This window comes from Planococcus citri, chromosome 2 (genome assembly GCF_950023065.1).
Source record: "Planococcus citri chromosome 2, ihPlaCitr1.1, whole genome shotgun sequence".
NCBI lineage: Eukaryota > Metazoa > Arthropoda > Insecta > Hemiptera > Pseudococcidae > Planococcus > Planococcus citri.
The window spans coordinates 49,050,562-49,073,594 of NC_088678.1; the positions used below are offsets into that span (position 1 = coordinate 49,050,562).

General features: G+C 32.5%; 1 protein-coding gene across 1 annotated transcript in view; it reads left to right on the forward strand.

Moving 5' to 3' along the window:
• The window catches only part of LOC135836239 (uncharacterized), a 33,208-nt gene extending 14,753 nt beyond the window's left edge, over positions 1 to 18,455 (forward strand). Inside the window, exons 2-4 of the mRNA XM_065350941.1 lie at positions 17,156 to 17,386; positions 17,870 to 18,158; positions 18,256 to 18,455. Coding sequence (XP_065207013.1) covers positions 17,156 to 17,386; positions 17,870 to 18,158; positions 18,256 to 18,290 — 555 coding nt within the window. The 3' untranslated portion in view covers positions 18,291 to 18,455. The remainder of the gene's footprint in view (positions 1 to 17,155; positions 17,387 to 17,869; positions 18,159 to 18,255) is intronic.
• Positions 18,456 to 23,033: the final 4,578 nt, after the last annotated feature.

Genomic DNA, 23,033 nt, shown 5'->3' on the forward strand with positions numbered 1-23,033 from the left:
GTTTTTTTTTCTTTTTTTACTACGTTAATGAGCACGCGTATACATAAGTAATATTACAGCAAGAAATTAACGAAACAAATTCGTACGTACTGAGTTCGTGAATACTCACGAGAGTCTGCATCATATGTATGTGACTCTCCTATACCTCTTTTCCACTTATCGTAATTGAGCAAAAAGCACTAAAGCTGGACAAAACATTACCAATGACTATCTTCGTCCGACCGACAAAACACGATTTTTATAATAATTCAACGAAAAAGGTCACTCTCGAAGACATTATTTATAAAGGTATTATTATTCCCTCGACAATGGGTAAATGCAAAGAAAAAAACGCACAAGGTAAGGAAATGATAACGATGTAATCTCGTAATTGGAAGCTTCTTAAAACAAATTTTCATCGCAATTAATTTACCTACTCGTCGATCTTTACGACTTCGCGTAAATTACTCGTTCGAGCCGGTTAACAATCGTGTTCTGTTGCATATGTTAGGTAAGTAGGTATATCTCACATAAACGAAAAATTATTAATCGTTTTTTCTTTGAAGCTCGAACATTTGCAAGGTTCGAGCTCAAGTTCGATGAATTAAGTAGGGAAACACTGTATAGTGTGTATAGGTAGGTACATAAGCAAAAATCGTATAGCTAAGGTAGGTATAATAGGTGATAAGCATGTATATGGAAGGTATAAAATTACCAACGTGTATGGTAAATTAAATTATAAAATCTTCCTCAAAAATTCCTTCAGTTATCGCGCCGTCGTTTTCATTTTTATGCACGGTAAACCGGTTCGTAAATTTATAATTAAAACATTTTTCCTCACTTTTAATTTTTGTTATTCCGAGGATAACGAAAAGAATGACAATTGTTAACCTTAATTTTGTCCTTTTTCGTTAATTTATTTTCATAAAATGAGAGAATTTAGAATTTTTTACACAAGTTATTAAAGGTTATCCGTGGACATGTCCACGGAAATGATCACGATACTGAGATTTTCCTTCGGAGTGATTTCAAAACAATCCGTGGAATCTTTTCCGGGGACGTAAATTGTGTGCCTAAACGTAGTACTTCAAAAGGTTGAATAATGGAACAATATAGACACACAAGAAAATTCGTTTCGTAAAACGAGAAATCAAAAAAATATAATTTTTTCTAAAGACACATCTCTACATATGCACTCGTCACAACCATGGACCTTTCAAAAATACTGGTTCAAAAGCAACTGAGATGTTCACTTTCACCCAAAAGTTAGGTACCTTAGAAACTTCTTCATTTTTTGAACGAATTTCCAATTTATTTCAGAAATTTTAAAATAACTTTCACGGTTAAAATGACTACGAATTCCAAAACGAAATTTGTCCCCAATAGTATAGAACTTTTTCAGAGTACAATAGTTCATATTGGACAAGGAGTAATCAAGTAAGGGACTCAAAAAAAATCAGAAATTCTTCAAGTAGGTACCTACTTGACAAGTTTTTGAATAAGAAGTCTAAAATCATTTTAAGAAATTAAAAACTTGAATTTTTTTGGAAGTTTTGACCAAATAAAGGAATGGAGGACCAAATCACAAAATTTGATTAAATTCTAACCAGTTTTTTTACCTTTCACCCCCTCCCCCCAAAATGTGATTTCCCACAACATATTGTTTAAAGCAAATCTGGAAGATTTCAAAGGTTATGCATAAAAAGGATATGGGGAGGGGGAGGGGCTAATGAGAAACATAATTATTAGTCCCAGGAATCGTGTTTCTGAAGGTGAAGGGTTCGGAAAATCGTAGAATACAACGTACTCGAGCCTTTTCATTCATAATAATTTGAAAGCAAATTTTTACAATGAAGGAAAAAAGGTCATTTGAAAGAAAAAATATTAAGAATAATCCTTTTTCCTGTAAAAAGGGCGTAAGTGAAGTTTTATTCAATATTTTTTTGCTTTTTTGAAAAATTGTTCAGATTTCAAAACCAACCTAAAATATATTTTTGTGAACTTTGGACGTAGGTTTGTTAGAAAGAAAAATTCATTAGAATGTAATTCAGGAACTATAAATATTAAGCCAATACTACTCAAGGAGAAGGTGAAGAGGATTTATTCAAACACAGGTTGGCTTTATGAACCAATTTGAGCAGTAATTTCATCTTTGTTTTCTTAAACAATTTTAAAATACAAATTAAAGTAAGCTCAAATTTTACAATTTCTCAAGCCTAAAAATCCTGATTTCGCTCTTCCTTTTAAAAATTGAAACATAAAATTTCAAAAATCAAATGCCATCCGCAAACTCAGTATTTTCAAAACACCTCTAAATTTAATGATTTTTGAAACCTTCTTAGAAGTAGATGAGTGAAAAATTGCGCACGAAATTATCTTCAAAGTGCCAATGTTTTCCAACAATATACTAAAAAAAAAAAAAAAAAAAAAAAAAAAAATAGGATGAAAAATACTCGGAATTTTATGCTTATTTTTCAAATTACTCGTATTTCACTGTATGGTCATCGATGCATTTAGTTGATTTTGATTTTAAACAGTACTTAACAACGTAAAATCCATAGGAAAAATCACAACTACAGATATGAGATCGGAAAAAATTCGGAAAATTTATAAGAAATTATTCTATTTTAATTTCATAAATTCCATCAGCGTTGGAAAAATCAAGAAAAATGATTCATCCAGGATATGCACACTGCACAGACTGAACCCAAATTTTATAAAAATTCAGATGCAAATTAGCATCGACATCGACACGTTCGTTCGATAAATACAAAATTTCTTGGTACAAGCTGAATTCGCAATATTGCTTCTCAGACGTTTAACTAAGTATAATTACGTCACAAATGGACACAAAAAAATTTTGCTTAAAAGAGCAAGGAAAACACATTAAAAAAAACCCACCCACTTCCTGACGTTTTTCGTAATTACGTAATACGAGTGAGAAAACGATGGCAAACATTAACACGTGATTGATCTTTCTTTCCAACAGTGTTATTTAAATACTCGTAATTAGCAAACTATGTGGACTAGAAAAACACGGATGAAAAAATTCTGGTACAGGGCCAATATAATATATCGACTTCTCGTTGAACTTTTTTTCAATGAAAAATTTCGACGACCTTGGACTTCGTAAAACAAAATTCCAAAACGTAAACAAAATACGCGAATTACTCGTCGAGTGAAAGAAATTCGCTGCCGTTGACGAGTTAATGGAGCATTTCGATGATAATTCTGACACCTGTCAAGTCGTTGTAGACGATATCCTTGAATGAAAGCGCGGCGCTTCTTCGTTACCTATCTCGGCAGGTACAGGTACTATTTTAATATAAATATGCGAAGGATAAATCGCTTAATTTTCGCTCGCTTTGTATTCGTAGGCTAGGTATCTATTTTAACCGCAATTTACTTCAAATATAGTCTCAATTACGAAGAGAAAAAAATTACAATGTTTATATTCTTTGAAAAAATTTGATACAATGTAATTTTGATACATGTCTTCAAGCTGTACATCGTGATGTACTCATCTTTCTGAACTCTTATTGCATAGTTTCACTAATTCGAGCGTTCTTCGAGTGTTTCTTTCATCATGAGCACATGGTCTTCTTTCTATTCATCATCGTCTCGTATAAAGAAATGTAATTAATTGAACAGCGTGCTTCATTTTTTTTTTTTTTTTTTTTGCACAACACATGCACTGTACGGACTATGACATGTTCAATGTTTATAAAAAGTGGCGGTGAACTTGTCTTTCGTTTTCTTCATCGGAGACGTTCGGTAGATAGAGGTGAACAGTTACAGCGAGGATGTCCGAATAATTGCTACTTTGTTCTCTGGCCTGCCTTGATATTCTCATATTAACTATACAAATACACATTATACCTATTCGGTGATCGCTTGTCGAGACATCGTAGCCTATTTTTTTTAGTAATTTTTTTCGGTTTATACGAAGGTTATAGGCACACAGCGGTGTCTGGTATGGCTTATACTCTTCGGTCGAAAGACGGAGGTAAGGTACCTACTTGTATTTGAATCAAACGATCCAATAGCAGTTCTTTTGCTTGGAGATACTAAACCGATGATTTTCTATTCCAATAATCATGTGCTTGCTACTGGAACTTTTATGGCAGGTAAATCCTGTATGGGTTTTTATTATCGCCCATCGAATATAGTTTTCAAAGTCACTGCAGCCTTATCTAAACCGACATCTCATTAGAGTTTTTTCAACTTGAATCGCGTGGTCACAGACGAATAAGTAAGTAAATGAGAGAAAAAAAACTCAATTAAAATGTGCAACGCCTTTATGAACTTATCAAGAACCGTTCGTTGTCGCCGGTTGGCGGTTCACGAGGAGGAGTTGGCTCAAACAAAATAGTACGCGAATAGGTACACAAAAAACGCTTCTAGGGACGTGATAATTTGCATATATAACGTGAATTTTATAATATTTTTAAACAAATTAAAATTGTTTTCCAACACCGCAAAAGGCAATCTAACACACGGGCCATTCTCTACGTCATCAAAACGACGTCGACGTCGAGTTCACGAACGAGTATATAGGTAGGTACATGTTACCGAGCTTGTGTAATCAACCATCAGCCTCCTTGACAGTGTACCATTTTTTTTCTTCTTCTTAATTTCGTTTTATCAGCGTCGAAATCTTAATATGCTTAATCATCTCTCTTTGCAAGTGACGTATTTATTAGCTCTTAAAGCTCTTACACATAGTATATACGATATCAGAAGACGCCGCGCTGCGGCACGTCGTCGTATACATTCAAGCGTCGCGTCGAGCCGCCGGTATTATCAAGACGAACAGAAAAGAAACGTGAACTTTATTATTACTTAATTTGATTTTGCGATGGCTTTATTAACGTGCGAACTTCTTTATTGCTGCCATATTCGATGATTGTTTGACGTGCGAATGTGTAGTATCTGAGTAGGTGATTCTGTCTAATGCTTATGCTACGAGTACATATTTCAAACGTGCGTTGCATGTTTATTTACTTTGCTGAGAGAAGTGTAGCAATGAGCTTGAATAATGCAATTTGCATCGAATATGTAAGTAGATCACAACAGAAAATCTTGAATCATATTCATTGATCAATATAGGAGGAGGTGGAACGTAGCACGTTACACACATAGTCACATAATGACCATTTTTTCGACTTTTCCCTTCGTTGAGTAACGAAAATTTTTTCAAAAGAGGTCAACATTTTGAAAATTTACGTACACTTCTAATGTAGAATTTTCACAATTAAAATTTGAAATTTCGATAAATCAAGAGAGCCAATTTGAAAAATTGATCAATACCTAATCAAAATACGAGTAGGTAAGTTGAAAATCGCTGAAAAATGACATAATTCTATCAAAATTTTAAGAAAGGTGACTAGTTTTAAAACGCTTCATAATCGTAGTTTCAAATGAGAGAGAAAAAATATGTTGATCACTGATCAATTTAAGTTGGAAAATTTGTCGTCATAATATTGTAAGGAAAAATCGAAAAAAATTGCTAAAAATATCATTAAGAAAATTGTTTCAAATATGGGAGAAAAATTGCTTAAAATACAAAAAAATGCACAAAATATCACACAAATTATTATAGGAAAAAGAACTTATAAAATGGTCCAAAATTATAACTAAAATTTTGTAAAATCATCTCGAAAATTGTTCAAAATACAGTAAAAAATTGTGTGCTTGATACAAGAAAAATATGGCCAGAAAAGAAGTTGAAAAATCTAAAACTGATAAAATGTCGTTCAACGTTACGTAAAATTTTCCAAAATTGAAAAAAAAAACATATGTACTGAAAATTATTTGAAAACTTCGGGCGTTAAAATTACCTATGCAAAAATTGCTGGAATTGTTTATTGAAAATGGGTAGATATTACAAAGAGTAAGTCAGCTATAAGTCAGAATGAAATTTTCGAGGTACCTATTTACTGCACAATTAGACAATTTTGAATTACAAGAATTTCAATGTGTAAGAAAAACATCAACATTTTCTAAAGATATTACAGCTGGTAAACATCTGATCTAAAATGGTCGATTCATGACAGGAAGGAGGGAGGCTGGAGAGGGGAGGAAACTGGAGTTTATGAACCGAAATTTAAATTTGTATCTCAAGGCTTGGCTTTATTGGTAGAAAAAATTTAACATTTGTATACTAACAAGAGAACCCCATAACCCAACATGATAATCTTCGATCGGACCTCAAAAAACCCTCCTCCCTCAATTTTCGGCTGCTCAAATTGATTTTTCAATCTTTGACGAACGCTTGAAATCAAAAAATGGGGACCGTATCAACTTCAGAGGCTCAAATTTTGGCCAAAGCCTGATCGACTGATACCATCACTGGCCGGATCCGGCCATTCGGTCAGGATACAGAATTTTTTATCATGTTTTCTCATATTTTCTGTAAATTCAAAAAAAATGACCGTTTCTCCCCACCATGTGAACTTGAGTGGATGTGAAATTATACATATCATCAAAAATCGAATTTTCTTTCCATCTGGTTGCTATAATTCAAGCTATTGGAAAATTTGAAAACCCAGTAAAATCTGCTCACCCAATAAATTTCAGGAGCTCAAATTTTGGTCAAACATGTCTGTGCTGAATACCAAATCTACTCATACCATCATGGGCCGGATCCGGCCATCCGGTCAGAAAACATCATTTTTTATTGCTTTTTGAAAAAATTCGATTTCTGATGATAATTCCATCGAATCATCGAGATACCCCAATATTATACAATAGTATAATATATATATCTAACAGTTAACTGAACTGAAAGTTTTCGCACGTTATGATCGTGAAAAAAATTCCAAATTATAAATAGCTAGATATCGTTATAGTTATACTTACTTCTAAAAAAAAGGTCTTTATTTAAAAACTAACACGATCCAAACCGTAGGAAACATTTTAATGAGATTAAAAACGAAAATCTAAATAAAAAAAATTTGTAGATCAAAATGGAAATGAATTTTTTCTACACACATCAGACGATTTAACGACCAAGATATACGTAGATAACCAACCCATATAAACCATCCAGTCAGCCACTGAATAGCCAGAGACAACCATCTCAAATACTTACTACACGACCGCGGGTCAATTAAAACGCGAGTACATATTTTCAAACCGGGTGTATTTTCGCAAGGAAGAAAAATTGTACTCAGTAAACACGGGTTAAAGACCGAAATCGTCAACTCGAGGGCCACGAAGTAATCTTCCGCGGAATTAATTCCAAGTCCAAACTCTAAAATTATCTTTTAATAAGCATCAGAACTAATACGTAATACATATCAGGCACTCTCGTAACCGAATTATTCTTGAAAACAATGAAGTCTAATACAGATCGTCACTTCAATCGGGTTCAAAGGTCTGCAATCGTATCTGAATGGTGCGAAAATTTCGCAATCCTATTCTCCGGAAAACCGGAATTGCCATCAATTGAATCGTAATTGTAGCACATTTTAAATTTCTCTTCTACATATAAACCTCATGAATTACGTGCACCAATCACGTAGTTGTATGTATGTATGTAGGTAGGTACCTATAAATGGTAAACCCCAAGATATGCAGAAATTGGATTTGTAGGTTTATTGATACGAGTGGTTATCTGATCATTATGTCTGAATTTCTCGACATTTTAGGAACATATTAATTATATTAGATCAGATGATTTCATTCGTCAGATTTTTACAAATTTCACCATTTTAAAGTCTTTTTTCTCGAGTTTACTTTTAAACAGACAGCGCCATGTTTTGATACACACGCTTCTTCACACGAACAAGTACCTAATATTTTTTCTCTAAATTCCACTACTTTCGCATCGTTGGCTTATTATTTATACCCGATACAGCAGTACATTAATTAACAAGGCCACGGTGAAGGATACCATGTACACCTACAGATTTCTAAACGGCGTGAATTTCGACACTATCATCCTGCGTTGCACTGCACTAGGCCAACGCCACTACACGTATTCGTGTATTCTTAGCCATCGGCACATCGACCACTGAGGTACAAGGGAGAGTACACGATGAAAGGGTAAGGTAATGGAATATAAAAGCAATAAACTGATTTAACCTTCTTCAACGGCATAATATTAATAAAAAATACGTGACAGTATTTGTAACTAAATGCGAAAAAAAAATAAATATATACAAACTCTGGAACTAAAATCACGTGTACAGATCGCCTGAGGCAACAAATATTTCAAACGTACTTTAGTGGATCGTCAGTATAGTCCAGTGTGGCAAACTGTAATTTTTTTTGGTACCTTTAAATAAACTGCATAATTATCGCGATAGAAGTATGAAACTTGGTATGATGTACAAGGACCCCCAAAACAAAATTTTCAAGCACTGGAGACATTCGCCAAGCCTCACGGGAGGGGCACAGAGGGTTCCGGCCCCTTTTCGAAATTTGCTTATCTGGCCTTTCTTGGGATCATTTTCATAATTCATCCCCGCTGAATTCAAAAATAACATTGCTTTTAAGATCCAAGAGGGAGGAGTGTTTGAAATTTGGACCCCTTCGAGAGAGAGATACAGGAACCTCCTCCGGATCTAAATTTATAATTTTGGATCCGTAATATTCAAAAATTGACATTAAAACACCGTTTGGCCAAAATTTCGACAGATATACTAAACTTGTGAAACCATGAAATTTACCTTCGCAAAAATTCTGAAAATATATGCCAATTTTTGGCTACTGCACCTCCCTGTTTTTTAAGGGTAAGGGTGTGGGAGGTTTCAATGGATCTTAGTACATCAAACTTGACCCGTAGAATCCGAAAACCACCATGCAAATCTTGTACGATCAAAGGTGAGTCATTATGTGATGATATACTCGCGTACACTTCAGTCTATCAGCAGCTTACTTTATTCGTGTACATGTGGATACATGATACATTATGTGGTACATGTGCTACTCGTAGGCCATGTATCGTACATACAAGTAAATCGTGATAATTTTTTCAACTTTTTGACGGGCCCGAGAACTTGTAGTAATCACTATGGGAGATTCGCTTGTATACGAACCTTCGTCTTTCAAGAACATTCGCCTATATATTTTATTTGTCCAACGAAGACGTTTCTAATTATCGGTTAGTTCTTTCTTTCTTCCACGAATATGCCTGATTTCAAGATCGATCATGTTCCTTTTTTTCACAATTAAATTATGCAATACTTGCCGACGGTGGCGCGCTGTGTTTTACCCGATGATTCGGTCAATGCGATCGATCGCACGCATCGACCCAATTTTTTTCCTGTGCTCGAATGTAGGTACTGATGTGTGGTACATATGTTTCGTCAATGTTCTCATTATGTTTTATGTTCTTTTCTTCACTGCAAACACGTGTACTTCGAGTAAAATTTACCTGTTCGGACGAACAAATATTTCCAGGATTTTCGATTCGTTTACTTACCTAAACAATTTTAAACCTTTTCGGATTAGCGATAATGTAATACCCAAGATGTCACATTGGTAGAGTGGTAGTGAACCTAAAATTTAAAAAGATATTTTGAAAATATTTTCAAAAAGTGCTTTTGACTAGTGTTTTTTACTCAATGTTGTTGGGCTATTTTTGAAAAAAATTCCAATTTTTATATTCATTTGTTTTGTTGGAAATTGAGTAGGTATTTGAACTTTTTCAAAACTTCCATTTTCCAAAATGATTTTTTTTTTTGAAAGCACAACTTTTTTGTGATTCGGTCAATTGGGCAGGGTACCCTATTATACTTTTCAAGACAATTTGTTTCCCAAGCATGGGAACTTGGAGAACCCCCATAGGTACAGTGTTAAACTATTGAAAAAAGACGATGAAAAAATAGTAGTAAGTAATTAGGCACAATGTTTAAAAAGTTAAATTATAACATACAAAAATTTGTAAATACAATGAATAGTAGTTGAATAATATTGAAAATACCTAAATGTTGTGCATGCAAACTGTTCTTGACTTACCCAGATGAAACGGCCAATCACATTTTTGAATGCACTAAAAGCAACATTTATGTAATTGTTGTCAAAATGGTGTTTCTCGTCAATTCGTTGACTAATTGGGGGGGGAGGATTTTTTCACATTTACGTCTACACAATGGTAAAATATCTCAAAAATGCAAAAATTTTCATTTTTTAGATTTTTTATGTCATTTTTGCAATAAGTGAAAAACTTTAAATTTTTTTTCTCGAAAATGAAAAAAAATTCCCGGCTAATCTTCTGATATATCTTAATTCTACATAAAAGGGACTAAAACTGAGAATTTTTTCAAAATTTTAACTCGTGAACATCGTGGTTATATTTAAAATATAAGTTTTTAAATCGATTTTTTTTGGGTTTTGAAAGTGGCAACACTGATTTTGACATCATTTGTCAATTACCCTCTCAATGTACATACAATTTGAAAAAAAAATTCAAAATTCTATGCCACTTACAACCGAAGCTATTTGCAACTGAAATTTTATATTTTCGGCCATTTTGGAGAACTTTAAATATTTTTGTATATTTGAGAATTCCTTGGTATTTTTTTTTTTTTTTTTTTTTTTGTATACTTACCAATAAAATTTGTTATAAAATTGATATTTGTAAGGATTTTCTGTCAAAAAATCACAACACTGTTAAAATGTTATCATGAAAATTTGTTCCTGAAATAATTTATGATTTTGTAAATGATTTGTTTTGCTTATTTCTTAAAAAGAAAAGTGTATTTTTTGATCTTTGGGTTCATTTTGATTTGAATTAATAGTTTTCATGTTTTTTAGCTTGAAAAATCCTTTTCAAGGATACGTCACTCGAACTGAAATTGTTGCATATTTTTTGCACATTTTGGGTAAAAAAATTGCATGAAATATTACAAATTTTCATCATATTTCTGCATAAAAATCCCAGTTTTAATTTATCAATCATGATTTGAGGGAGGGAGAAAAGAGGGGGTATCTGTTATTACCTATTTATCGACCTTTTATTTCATTTTTTCAAATAAAATGTGTATTTTCCAACTCAATAAAATCCTTCCTCACTGTAGACGAATATTTATGACATTTTTTCAAAACGAAATGCTATCCATTTCCATATAAAAGTTCTACTTAGTTAGAACTGAACACATTTTCAAATTCAACGGTTTCTTTTATATTTTTAATAGGATGAGAATAACAGAGAGAGTTACTTGAGCGCCCCGTGTAGAAAAAACCAGATATATACCACAAGTTTACCACAAAGTAGGTGGTATATCACTGGTTTACTGTCAATATACCATCAACTTGTGGTATACCACTAGTAAATGCACAAGGTAAAATTTACTACTGGTATGTAATTTCCTGAAAATGTAAATGCGAAAGTTTACCACTGGTTTACCATCTAGTAAATTTAACAACATGGCACATCAATGGTAAATGAAGGATAGTAAAATTTACCAGTGGTTTACCATCTTATGACAATGTTTTACTACCTAAAAAATAAAACCATGTAGTAATACCACTAGTAAATGTAAGGTAGTAAATTTTACTACCTACCTATTGTGGTTATACCAAATACAAAATAATCATTGTTTACTTTGCTAAAGGATAAGATATTTATGTCCAAACGTTGTAGGTTATTCATAATTTTTTTGAGGTATTATTTTCATCAACTTTGAAGTTTTTTAAGCACATAACATTTTAAATTTCAATTCATATATATAATTTGGTACTTATTTTATTTTTTTAAAGTTATAAAAAGCCCCAAGAACAAAACATTTGGCCTACCTTTATAAAAAAAAACATTAAAATTACTAAATAATGCTATCCATTCAGAAAAATACATATTTCTTGTGTACTGGTTATGTATAAAATGAAATATTATTCATAAATTATTTTTTTATCAAGGTTTTCAGGTGTTTTTCAGGTTTTCAGATCATATTTTTTTCAAAAATTCAAGTAGGATACACTATATTTTATGTCATTCCCATCCCTTCACCTGATTTTCACTGAAAAAATGTACATCTCACATCACCTATCCTCATATAAGCGTCCGCAAACAAAGTGTACAATTTGGTATCATGTGTAAAATGTCACCCAATAAAATATTTTTACAAAAAAAAAATTAAAAAAATCAAAAAAAAATCATCACATCACCAAAATTTGGCTAAGTCCAAATTTCCTAAACAAATAAACGCTTATAACAGCAGTTCCATCACCGAACATGGTAGCCCAGTGGTTAGGGCAGTGGAATACTAAATGCAGTTCGGGAGGTCGTAGGTTCGATCCCCACCCAGGGCACAAATTTTTTTATTTTGAAAAATTTTTTAGGTAGCATTTTAACATCAACTCTTGCTATTCTGTGCACACAATGTGCATTTCAAGCCTTTTAAAACAATACAAAGGGCTAGACTTGCATTTCCAAACCAGTAGTAATTTGCATGGTATACCAGTGGTTTACGTGTTTCAATTGATGACTTGTATACAACATAGTATTCAACATAGTATTCAACATAGTATACACCTAGTAAACTACTGTGGTATACACCTGGTTTTTTTTACACGGGGCCAGCATAGTTTGGCCTTAACTCACGAATGTATACAGATCATCCGCCAATCACAACACGATTTTTTATGCTATAGTGATAATATTGCAAATTCATAATTTTAGAACCCCTATTGAGTGTCATCAAGGAAGGTCAATGTGTAGACAGTGTGCCAATGGTCAAGTTATGTCCTCAGCCGTATGTAATAAAAATTAGTAACATCTCCACAGATGTTTACAAAACTGAAATTTTGATTAAAAGTTATTCAATGCAATTAGGTGTAAAACGCCCTAAAAAAATCGCCCTTTTTTCAATTAAGAAAAAATATCGAACTTCTGCGTAAGAGATTCAACTCATTGAAAAAAAATCTTATGAAAAAACATAAAAATCTGCACAACAGAACACTTGTCGAAAAAACACACCAAATTATTCATCCATAAACACGATGTAATTAAACAGTTGAATGAAACGAGAGGGAAAGAGAACAAAAGAAGATCTCTATGATCACCATAGGCCATCGTGTATTTCAGCATTCAACACAAACAGTAGATTAGCGCTTACTCAACGACACTTTACCTTCGTATTTGGTTAATTCGTTACGCTATCATCGTTCGAGACACCGTGTTACGCATCCTTCATCGTAAGCGAATCTCATCGACTGATCGATCAGTGGATCAATCAATCATAATAGCAACTCGTGCGTACGACATCGAGCAGATATGCCGAATTGTGGCATTGAAATATACGAGAGCGCCCGATCATCTCCTTAGCATATAGTATATCAGTTTGCTCACGTTACCGGTAGTACAGACATTAGACAAGCGTACCTACTGATTAATTCTTATCAATCAAACATTTAAATGGCAAGTACCTATTACGTACGTATATGCGTCGGGCTACAAAAATTATCATTATAAATAAAACGAATAGAATACCGACGTAAATACGTGTATCTTTAAATTAGTGGGTGTCTTTATTCGTGCATTTAAAAATGGACGCTAAAATAACAATACAAATTATAATCATTATAGCCCATTGTATTCAAAAATCTCGCATCCGAAGTCACAACACACGTGAGCCATCGCTACCTACGCGTAAAATATTCGCGGATATTCACCAATTAGACGAGTTACACCAGCAGTAAGTTTCGGTCATCGCGCGTCGTGTACCATAGCTAACTGAGAGCAAACAAACTTCGAGACAAATTTTCTCGCTAAAAGGATCGCATTTTCCCTTGACCCAAAGCCGAAGAAGCTGCGATACTGCGATTGTGGTGCACGGAAGTGCACCGCAGCATTGACATACCATACCGCACTTCAATAGCACGCTATATTAATTCGTCTCTCTGTATAATCCGGTTTACGCTATACCGTACCGAGACGTCCCTCTCGAATGAATTTCACTCCTCAGACGCAAACCATCAATTAAAAGTACAGAAGGAGAGAAAAAAAACGCTTCGATAAAACACACACAAGCTCGACAGTATCGTCGAGAAAACGCCCTCATAATTCTCGAGCGAAATTTTTACACTAGCGAATTTTTTCGTTTACTAAATCACCGATGATCACATTATATTGTACACATTACAATATTTGAAACGCGGAAGATAATAGGTCTGCGACGATTTCATATATACAAGTATGGATGTTTATAAGTATCGCAAATTTAATTAGCCTAAGTAGTTATTTCATACGGTGATTTCACTCCTTTACATATGTATACAACTTCCTACATATACGTTTATGTAATTTTTTTCGCCACCTTTGAATTAGCATACAAACGGCTACGCGTGATCGATATTAAAATATGGATCAACAAAATTTCATCATTCGACGCGTCTGCGGTGTACGAGTATTTACTCGTATGTTCGATGTGCCTAATAACACTATACGTAAAAATTGATTAACAAAAAAAAAAAAAACAAAAAAAAAGGAAGATATACATAACATCGACCCACCACAACTGAATGTTGGTTAATGCCAAGTTTTAATTTCTTTTCTCGCCAATTCTATCGCTTAATATGGGAAAGATGTTTGTTTTCTATGCATACGATTGATCACCGGAAATAAATAATATCGAAATTTTAAAACAAAAAATACGCGTGGTTTGATATTTTATTCATGAAAAAGATTTTTTCACATTTATGAATTTAGTCACAATACTTACCTACATATTTTTCAGTTATTTTTCAAAAAATTTTCGTCGTAATAAAAAAAAATTGAAACGTATTAAAATTCTTTTAAATTATTCATTTGTGGAGGAATTGAAAATCCTTCACATTATTGGGGAACACGAACGACAGTTCCGGCAAAAATTTCATGTAATTTCACACTCTTTGTAAACGTAGGTATCGTTTTTGAGGCGAACTAGTTAGGCAATTTAATTAACATGGAAGGAATTTCGCATAAACGAAGCACGCGGATGCTTACATTATAGAATTTTCAAACCACCCAACGCAACGTACCTCTACCTACCAACGTTAGGGTTTTATATTCGGTGAAATTTGTTTTCATTTTTTGTACGCTTCCACTTCCAAAAGTTGTTACCTCAGGTGAGAAAATAAGGCCATGCAATTTTTGGTCCCCTCGATGAAAAATAAGTGGTGCCGGTGATCCTCCTCAATTTTACAAAATATGAAAAAATCGAAATACTTATCAGAGGAAATATTTAAAGTTGTGAACTTTCTAGTTCCAGCACCTCAGTCGAGTCCATATACTTGAGTAAAATCAACTCATGTATCAATTTTAGCCCCCTATCGCCACCTACGACTAACTTGTAAATAGAAAGGAGAGCTCTTATTTATAATTACTTGTAATAAAATATTTGTTGATGCTCTAAAGATGTCGGGTTTCATGAGAAAACTTTCTCCAACCATTTGGTAAAAATAAGCCATGTCAAGAGCCCCCCCCCACCATCAAAATATTAAAATCCGAAAAGTTGGAATTTTCACGAGTGGAACACGTCCCCTTCTTCAAAAAATATAAAATAATTATATATTTTTATGTTTATGTTCATGTTTTTTTTTTGTTTTTTTTTTTTAATTCTTTGGATTTGGTCCGTTTGGCAAAATTTGAAACAAAAACAAGACTTTTTGAGCATGCAAAGCAAAAGTCAATGCTTCTTGGACGTTTTGGCAAAAAAGTGAAATATTTATGAACAGTTTTAGCAAGAATTCTGATTATTTGACTGTTTTATCAAAATTACAACTTTTCTTCAAAAGCCGAAAGTTGACCAGCTCTCTCCGACAATTTTGAGAAAAAACTGAAATTTTTGGACAATTTTGGCAAAAGCAGTGGTTTTATAGGAAATCTTGGCAAGAACAGGACTGTTTGACTATTTTGCCAAAAGTTGACGCTTTTTGACACTTTTTTACTTGGGCTTTGGCAGAAAAAAAAAACAGAACCTTATAAGCAAGTTTGTCAAAAAAACCGGACTTCTGGAACAAAAAGAGGAGTTTTTAAACAGATAAGGCGAAAATCAATTCTTTTTGGTAGTTTATGGTGAGGAGGTGGTACAAAAAATTATGGACTTACAAATTTCAAGAATTAACATCCCCCCCCCCAAGTGAAAAAAGACAGGTTTAGAACATAGATGAAAAATTTTCAAATTTATAGTACCTGCAGACATCAATTTTTAGATTTTTTTTTGATATTTTTAAACTCTGGGGGCTTTATACGAGAGGGCCAACATCATTTGGAGAACCAAGGGAGGGTTTTTCTTGAAAAAGTGTTCATTTAGAAATATTCTGCAAATTGAAAAGTTTTCAAAAAATTTCTGCAGACATCAATTTTTTATATTTTTTTATTTTTTCCAAATTTAGAGGGCTCCACACAAGAAGACCAACATCATTTGGAGGTCCAATGAAAGTTTTTTCTTGAAAAGTGGGTAATGTAGAACAATAATTCCAATGTAGAAATGAAATTTTTAAAAATTTCCCTGATTCTGATTTATTCTCACTTTTTGTGATTTTTTCAACTTTTTGGGGCTTCTCTTTAGGGAGCCAATATGGTTTGAAGGACCGGAGGATCGGAGAAAATTTTTTCTTCAGAATGGGATTACATATTTAGAAAACTTTAAAGGCAGAAACAACAAATTTTGATGAATTGATTTTTTTTGGTAATTTTTTTTTCATGTTTTAAAACTTGAGTGGCATCACTTTTTTTGCAGATAGGAGAAAAATTAAAAATGAGAATTATTTTCCCATCTGAGATAACAACTTTAGCGGGTGGGAGGTGGAAAATTCCAACTTCACAAAAAACCTACAGTTAATGCACTTTAAAATCACAGTACATATTATAATATAGGTACAATGGTACATATTATAACGATTTTCATTGGTGAACTTTAGATAACTTACTCTACTGATACTGAATAATAATTCAAATCCAAACACCAAAGTGTGAACTTCTCATTAATTACTTGAGAGCCCATCTGAACTGCTATTTTAACAATTTGGGGGATTTTTTTCATATTCATTCAATTACTCCTCACAAGACAAGGTTATGCAATGATTTCAATTCAAGTGTATGTAAAATTGCATCGATATTCCTCGAAGGGGAGAGAAAGAATATTATGTACTTATAATTTCGTCTATTCAACTAACAATTAGATCACTGAATTTTTAGAAAATCTCCCCACCGCAGCTTCTCATGATTTTTTATTTTTTGTTTCAGAACAATTACGAAGGTAATTTGGACAACAACAGTAACACTGCTCTTATGCCATGGATTATACCACGACCAACGTTAGTGAAACCAGAAAGCATGAATGAAATTACGGTAGAAAATCTCCTAAAACATGGAACGATATATCCGTCAAATTTAATTATAGCACTGCCATCGCCAACGAATGAAAAAATGAATTCATCTTCATCGTCAACCACATCCAGCAAATCTAGCTCAAAAGTACGTTATTAATTTTTTTCAAAAATCAACTAATAACTATCTAATTGAAAATGATTTCAATTTACATTTTTTTGATAAATGAGGATTCGAGTAGATCAGTAGAATAATCACAAGAGCAAAAATATAATATCAATAAAACGTCTTATATCTTTTTCGTTGGGGTACGAAAAATATTCACATTTGGTAACGTTTTTTTACACCAAAAAATATTACCAAATAAACATACCTACTCGTATTTGAACCAAAGTCTAAACTAAGGTTGAATTGAATATTTATGGTCACTCCATGAAACCCATGCTTAGATTTGATTTTGGCGCCTGAACTGAAACAAATTTACCATTTCGAGATTTCAATTTGAATATCACTACACCAAACAAAGTTACCAAATGTGAACATTTATGCCTAATCTTTTGCTGTAAACACATTGAAAATATTATTAAAAATATATATTTAATACGATTTTATGATTTTATTTCACCACAGAGTGCCAATTCAAACACGCTGTTGCTGACGGCAGCCAATTTAGCAGCATTCAAATTCGATAACGTTACTCCACATCACGAATATGTTACTTCGAATGGGAAAAATTACGATACCGAGTCTCTAGCATCATCGACACATTTTACATTAGTCAATGGAATGGAAAGAAAAATTCCGAAACATATGAAACCGGTGGAATGTTGCTGCGAAAGACATCAACTATCCATATTGATTACAACCATGACGTTGGTTTTCAGCTTTACGATTTTTCTATGCATTTATTTCGTGCAAGGTAAAAAGCATCAGATAGAAGTTACCTATAAGTAAATTTATCAAGTTGGTAATTAGTTTTAATAACAACTGATGATTTTTTTTCTCTTTTTCCGCAGCTAAAGCGCAAGATGATCAAGTCAGATGGTCATAGTTGATAGATACGAGTTCACTGAACAGCGCAAATCTCAAAGAAACATAATGACTGTGATATAAATTTAAGGATTACAAAAACATATTTATTTTTTATACTATACCTACTATTTTAAAATTTTACTGTGTAATATTATCAATAAATCGATAAATTTCTCTTTTATTATTCTGCCGCTAGCGGTGTATTTTAGAGAAATACGAGTAAACTTCTTGCTTATTGGTGTCATTATTCATTTGGACAAGAATCTTTTTCAAAAATTATGGATTTTGATAAATTATATTTCACAACAGACAAGCAAATGTAAAACGATCTGACTGACTGATTTGAACATTAAAAAAAATAATAATAAAACTTGAAGTAAAACTTACACGAAATGTGAAGAGATGAGAAACAAACATTCAAGCAAAAAAATAAATTTTCGATTTACTAGGAAAATTCCGAGGGAACAATGACATTCTCCCGAAAAAAAACAACGCGTGAAATTTTTAAAAACATTTTGGTCCAATCCAATATATTTAAATTTTTTGAAAAAATTATATTTTCTAGGCATTTTAATATTTTGAAATGAAAAAACTAATTTACAATAATTCCCATAGACGTATAATTATTTCATTTTCCACTGAAGAAAACAGGTAACTTTTCTCAATTTTGTATTTTTGATGCAACTTTTTTTTCTTTAGTTTACTTTTGCAGGGCGATGAATTTTCAAACTTCAAAGTCTACTTTCAATTCTTTAACATTTTAATTCTCAAAAATCATATGTATAGAGCCCGCCACACAGAGCTATCTATAAATTACCTTATACACTATATACTACCACGAGAACTTTTTTGCCAAGTCCGGCGAACCTTGTTTATTTTTCTTACTTTAATTTTTAAGACATTGTTGGGCCAGAATGAGAATTTTGGGGGAGGTGGAGTGGAAATTTTACAACCTCGTTTCATAATTTTGAAAATTGACACACCTGTTCAAATTGTCTGAAGTCGCTATTGGTGCTCTTTATATAAGACTAAAACGCAAACTGCCTATAATTTTATGGGTTTCTGTAAAGAACTATTTTTCTTTTAGAATTTTTCAACCTATTCAAGTTGACATCTTTGGATAAGATTCCAATTCTTTCGGAAACGGGTTTATTTAGAATTAGTGGTTTTTAACCATGATGTTTTCCTATGTGAGTTCTCATTTTTTATCGTCTAGGTACCTACTAAAAGTTTCGTAATTAAGTTGCGATTTGCTTCGAGTGTGTCGCATCATTTTTGTACTTCTTATTCAAATCGCTGCTCTACTTTTAAAAGTTCAGCTATTACTTAAAAAGTGGTTGTTTTTTTCTCAATTTTTTCGATTAAATTTATCTCTCGTGTGGTGCAATGCGGTATTTTAAAAGGGGTGAGATGTTTTGAAAAGTAGGTATGTTCTTAGTTGTAAAATCATAAAACCGTACGAGTGAGGGAAAGCAACCGGAATTGGAGAAAGCAGGGATGGAAAGCTAGCCAAAGCTGTATGATTTCTTATTAAAAAGCTAGAAGCTGACCAAAAGCTTCATTTTTCAGCTAGTTGGGATTTTTTGCATATTTATTATCTGGTTCAGTTTCAGTTTCAGTTATTTTCTAACGTTTCCCTTTCTTCAGTTTTTTCGCTTTTTTGTTGTACTCTTAATTGTAAGTTCCCTCTCAATTCTTCTCATTTGAACAAAATTTGAAAAGCCAAAAGTCGAAAGCTGAAAGCTTAAAGCCGAAATCAAAGGATTTTTGGAAGCTATGAAGCTAGTCATTAGAAAGCTTTACAAATTTGAAAAGCCTTAAGCTGAAGCTAAAAGCTTTATACCTAATATTTAGAAGCAAAAAGCTGAAGCCAAAAGTTCTATCTTTCGGCTTTCCATATCTGCGAGAAAGAAACGTACCTGGAGTTTTGCTTGTTTTAACACAGATAGCGGTTCGTAATACATCTGTAATAAAAATGCGCTTTCAAATGACTGGATTTGTCATTGCTTTTTTCGTGAAAAGAGGAAAAAATTTCCTAAAAAATGACGAAATCCAATTTCTATGTAAATTATTTCTGCGTTTAGTTTTTACAATCCTGAAAATTGAAAATGAACACAAAAAAACATAAAATAAAATGAAAAACATAGAAAATTTGAAAAAAAATCAAAACCTTACGAAGTATCTATTAAAAAAAAGAGTTTTTGTTTTAAAAACTGAAAAAAAATTGAAAGTATACCGGTCTAAAGCACAAAAAAAAACTCAAAAAATTTTCAAAACTAAAAAATTTGTTAAAATATAGGTACATTTTTAAATTTTTAAATGACTACATCTTGATGTTTTTTGATAAAAAAAAAAAACCAAAAAGCAGTTAATGTAAGTATGTACTTGCTGTTGAAAAATGTAAAACGTTGAAAAAGCAGATAGTTATCTAATTCGAAAAGAAAAAAATTAGATTTGAAAATGAATTAAAAGATGTACATTGTACAACCTTGATTATAAATATTTCAACAAAATAAACCACCAAACAAAAATATTTGAAAAGTATTTTTGAAATGAAAAAAAGTCATTTGAATTAGCAGACTGGAAAAATTTTAAAAATTAAATTTTGATCAAAAACAAAAAAATCAAAAGTTTACCAAATTCAGCTAGAAAGCTGAACTGAAAATAAGAAAGCATTTTCATACGAGAAAATGAATAAGTAGGTAGGTAGGTAGATAGATAGGTATGTAAGGACAATGAAAAACAGTATTTTAAGCGAACGAATTTTGCATGAACCAAATCAATCGTGCATAACATGTTTAAAGTTAGGTCAACCCTTAAAGCATGATGGATAACCATGGTTCTGACGACCATTACTAATCCCACAAAGGCCATTATATCTAATGCTGATGTAATTCTCGTATGTTATTCTACCTTTATACATAATTCATACAACGAGTAACAGTTTCTTGAATAGTAAATGGAAAATCCATCGCTTTTGATCTTTGTTTACTAATCGTTTATAAGGGTAAAGTTGGCCGGAAATAAGCTTACATTACGGATATGTCTGTATTGTTGAGAAGCTTACGAGCTTTAAAATGTGTTTTTTTTCTCTCTCTTGGATGGTAGAACGCTTTTCTTACAACCTATGCCTATATAAGTAGCAGCTACCTACTTGTATAATACAGGCAATCGCGAGAGCGCGACGTTTGCTTTGAAATACAAATGTGAAGCATCATGTGACATTTTAAGATATCTAAACCTATTCCTACGAGTAATCCATGTGATAGATATTAGAGGTGAGTATTTAATGGTTTGTAACTAATCTTTGACGCAGTCGATAAACTATTCTAGAATTTCCTTACACGCGGATTTATATGAAGGTAGGTGTTCTGTTATATAAGTGGGTATTTTAGAGGTGTAGGACTGTAGGTAGATAGGTACTTAAAATCTGACCAGATGTTTTAGGATTGAAATTAATTTTCAGGTCTCGATTAAAGTTGAAAATTGTCATCCCAGAACAAGGAAAGTTCACCTCTAATTTTTGAAAATTAAAATCTTGCTCATTTTTCATGAGAAAATCAAAATTTGATCAAATAGAGGTAGAAAGATGAAATTTACATCATGCTCCATTTTCGTCCCCTAAAATCGATCGAGGGTGCTTCTGAACTTCTGACCGATACTGAATCCTCCAGTAGAATTTCGGGTTCGTCAATTTTGCAAAAATTGTCATAAAAAGGGATAAAATGAAACCATTTTCAAGAGTTTCTTTCTTACTTTTTTTTTGTTTTACAAAACATGAAAAGGAGACTTTTTGCATTTTTGCTTAATGCAATGAAATTTTGTGATCTACCAAATGTTTTTACGTATCTACTTTATTTTATTTTTATACTCAATATCTGGTCTCTGGCCTTTCAAAATCACTGACCTATATCTTTCTGGCCTCTCAAGGGCGTCTGTTTACCTACGAGCCTCTCATGTAATTTAGTAATTTGTTTCAGGTTCTTATAAGTTATAAGTCAGGTTTGGTAAAAAGTACCTCTGTACCTTTCTAAAAGTCCACTTTAATATTTACATCTAAAAATTTCAGAGATCAGCAATTTTTTTGTTTTTGAAAGTCTATCAAACGTCTGGAATTGAATATAATTTTTTTCAAGTTCTTGATAGTCAAAACCAGATAAATGCTCTCAGAAATTTAAAAGAACTCTGATTTTTTGTGATTTTTTGCCAGAGTCAAGGAAATCCAGAATTATTGTTTTTCAGGATTTCACAAGGGTCCTGATTTTTTTGTCAGAAATGCGAAAAAGTCTCGATTAACTGACTAGAGATTTTAAGAAGTCCTGATTTTTTGCCAGAACTGATAAATAAGTCCTGATTCTAGCCAAAAAATTCTTTTTTAAATAGGTACCAATTTTCGCCAAAAATTTTAGAAAATCTTGAAGTCGTATGACACTAATCCTTAAAATCATTGGGTTACTCATTGACAGAATTATTCGAATTCTTCCGAAAATTTTCACCGATTTTCAGAAGATGTTTGACACTGTTTTGAAAATACTTGAAATCGTTACCCAATTTCGGGCCCAAAATTTTTCAAAAATGCTTCAAAAATGTTTTGATAAAATTATTTGAATTTTTCCCAAAATTTTCACCGGTTTTAAGAAGTTGCATGACACTGCACTGGTTTGAAAATCCCTGATCATTTACTCAATTTCGGACCCAAAATTGTTCAAATGCTTAGAAATGTTCCATCATAACTGTTTTGGTTTTCTGTTGAAATTTTGAC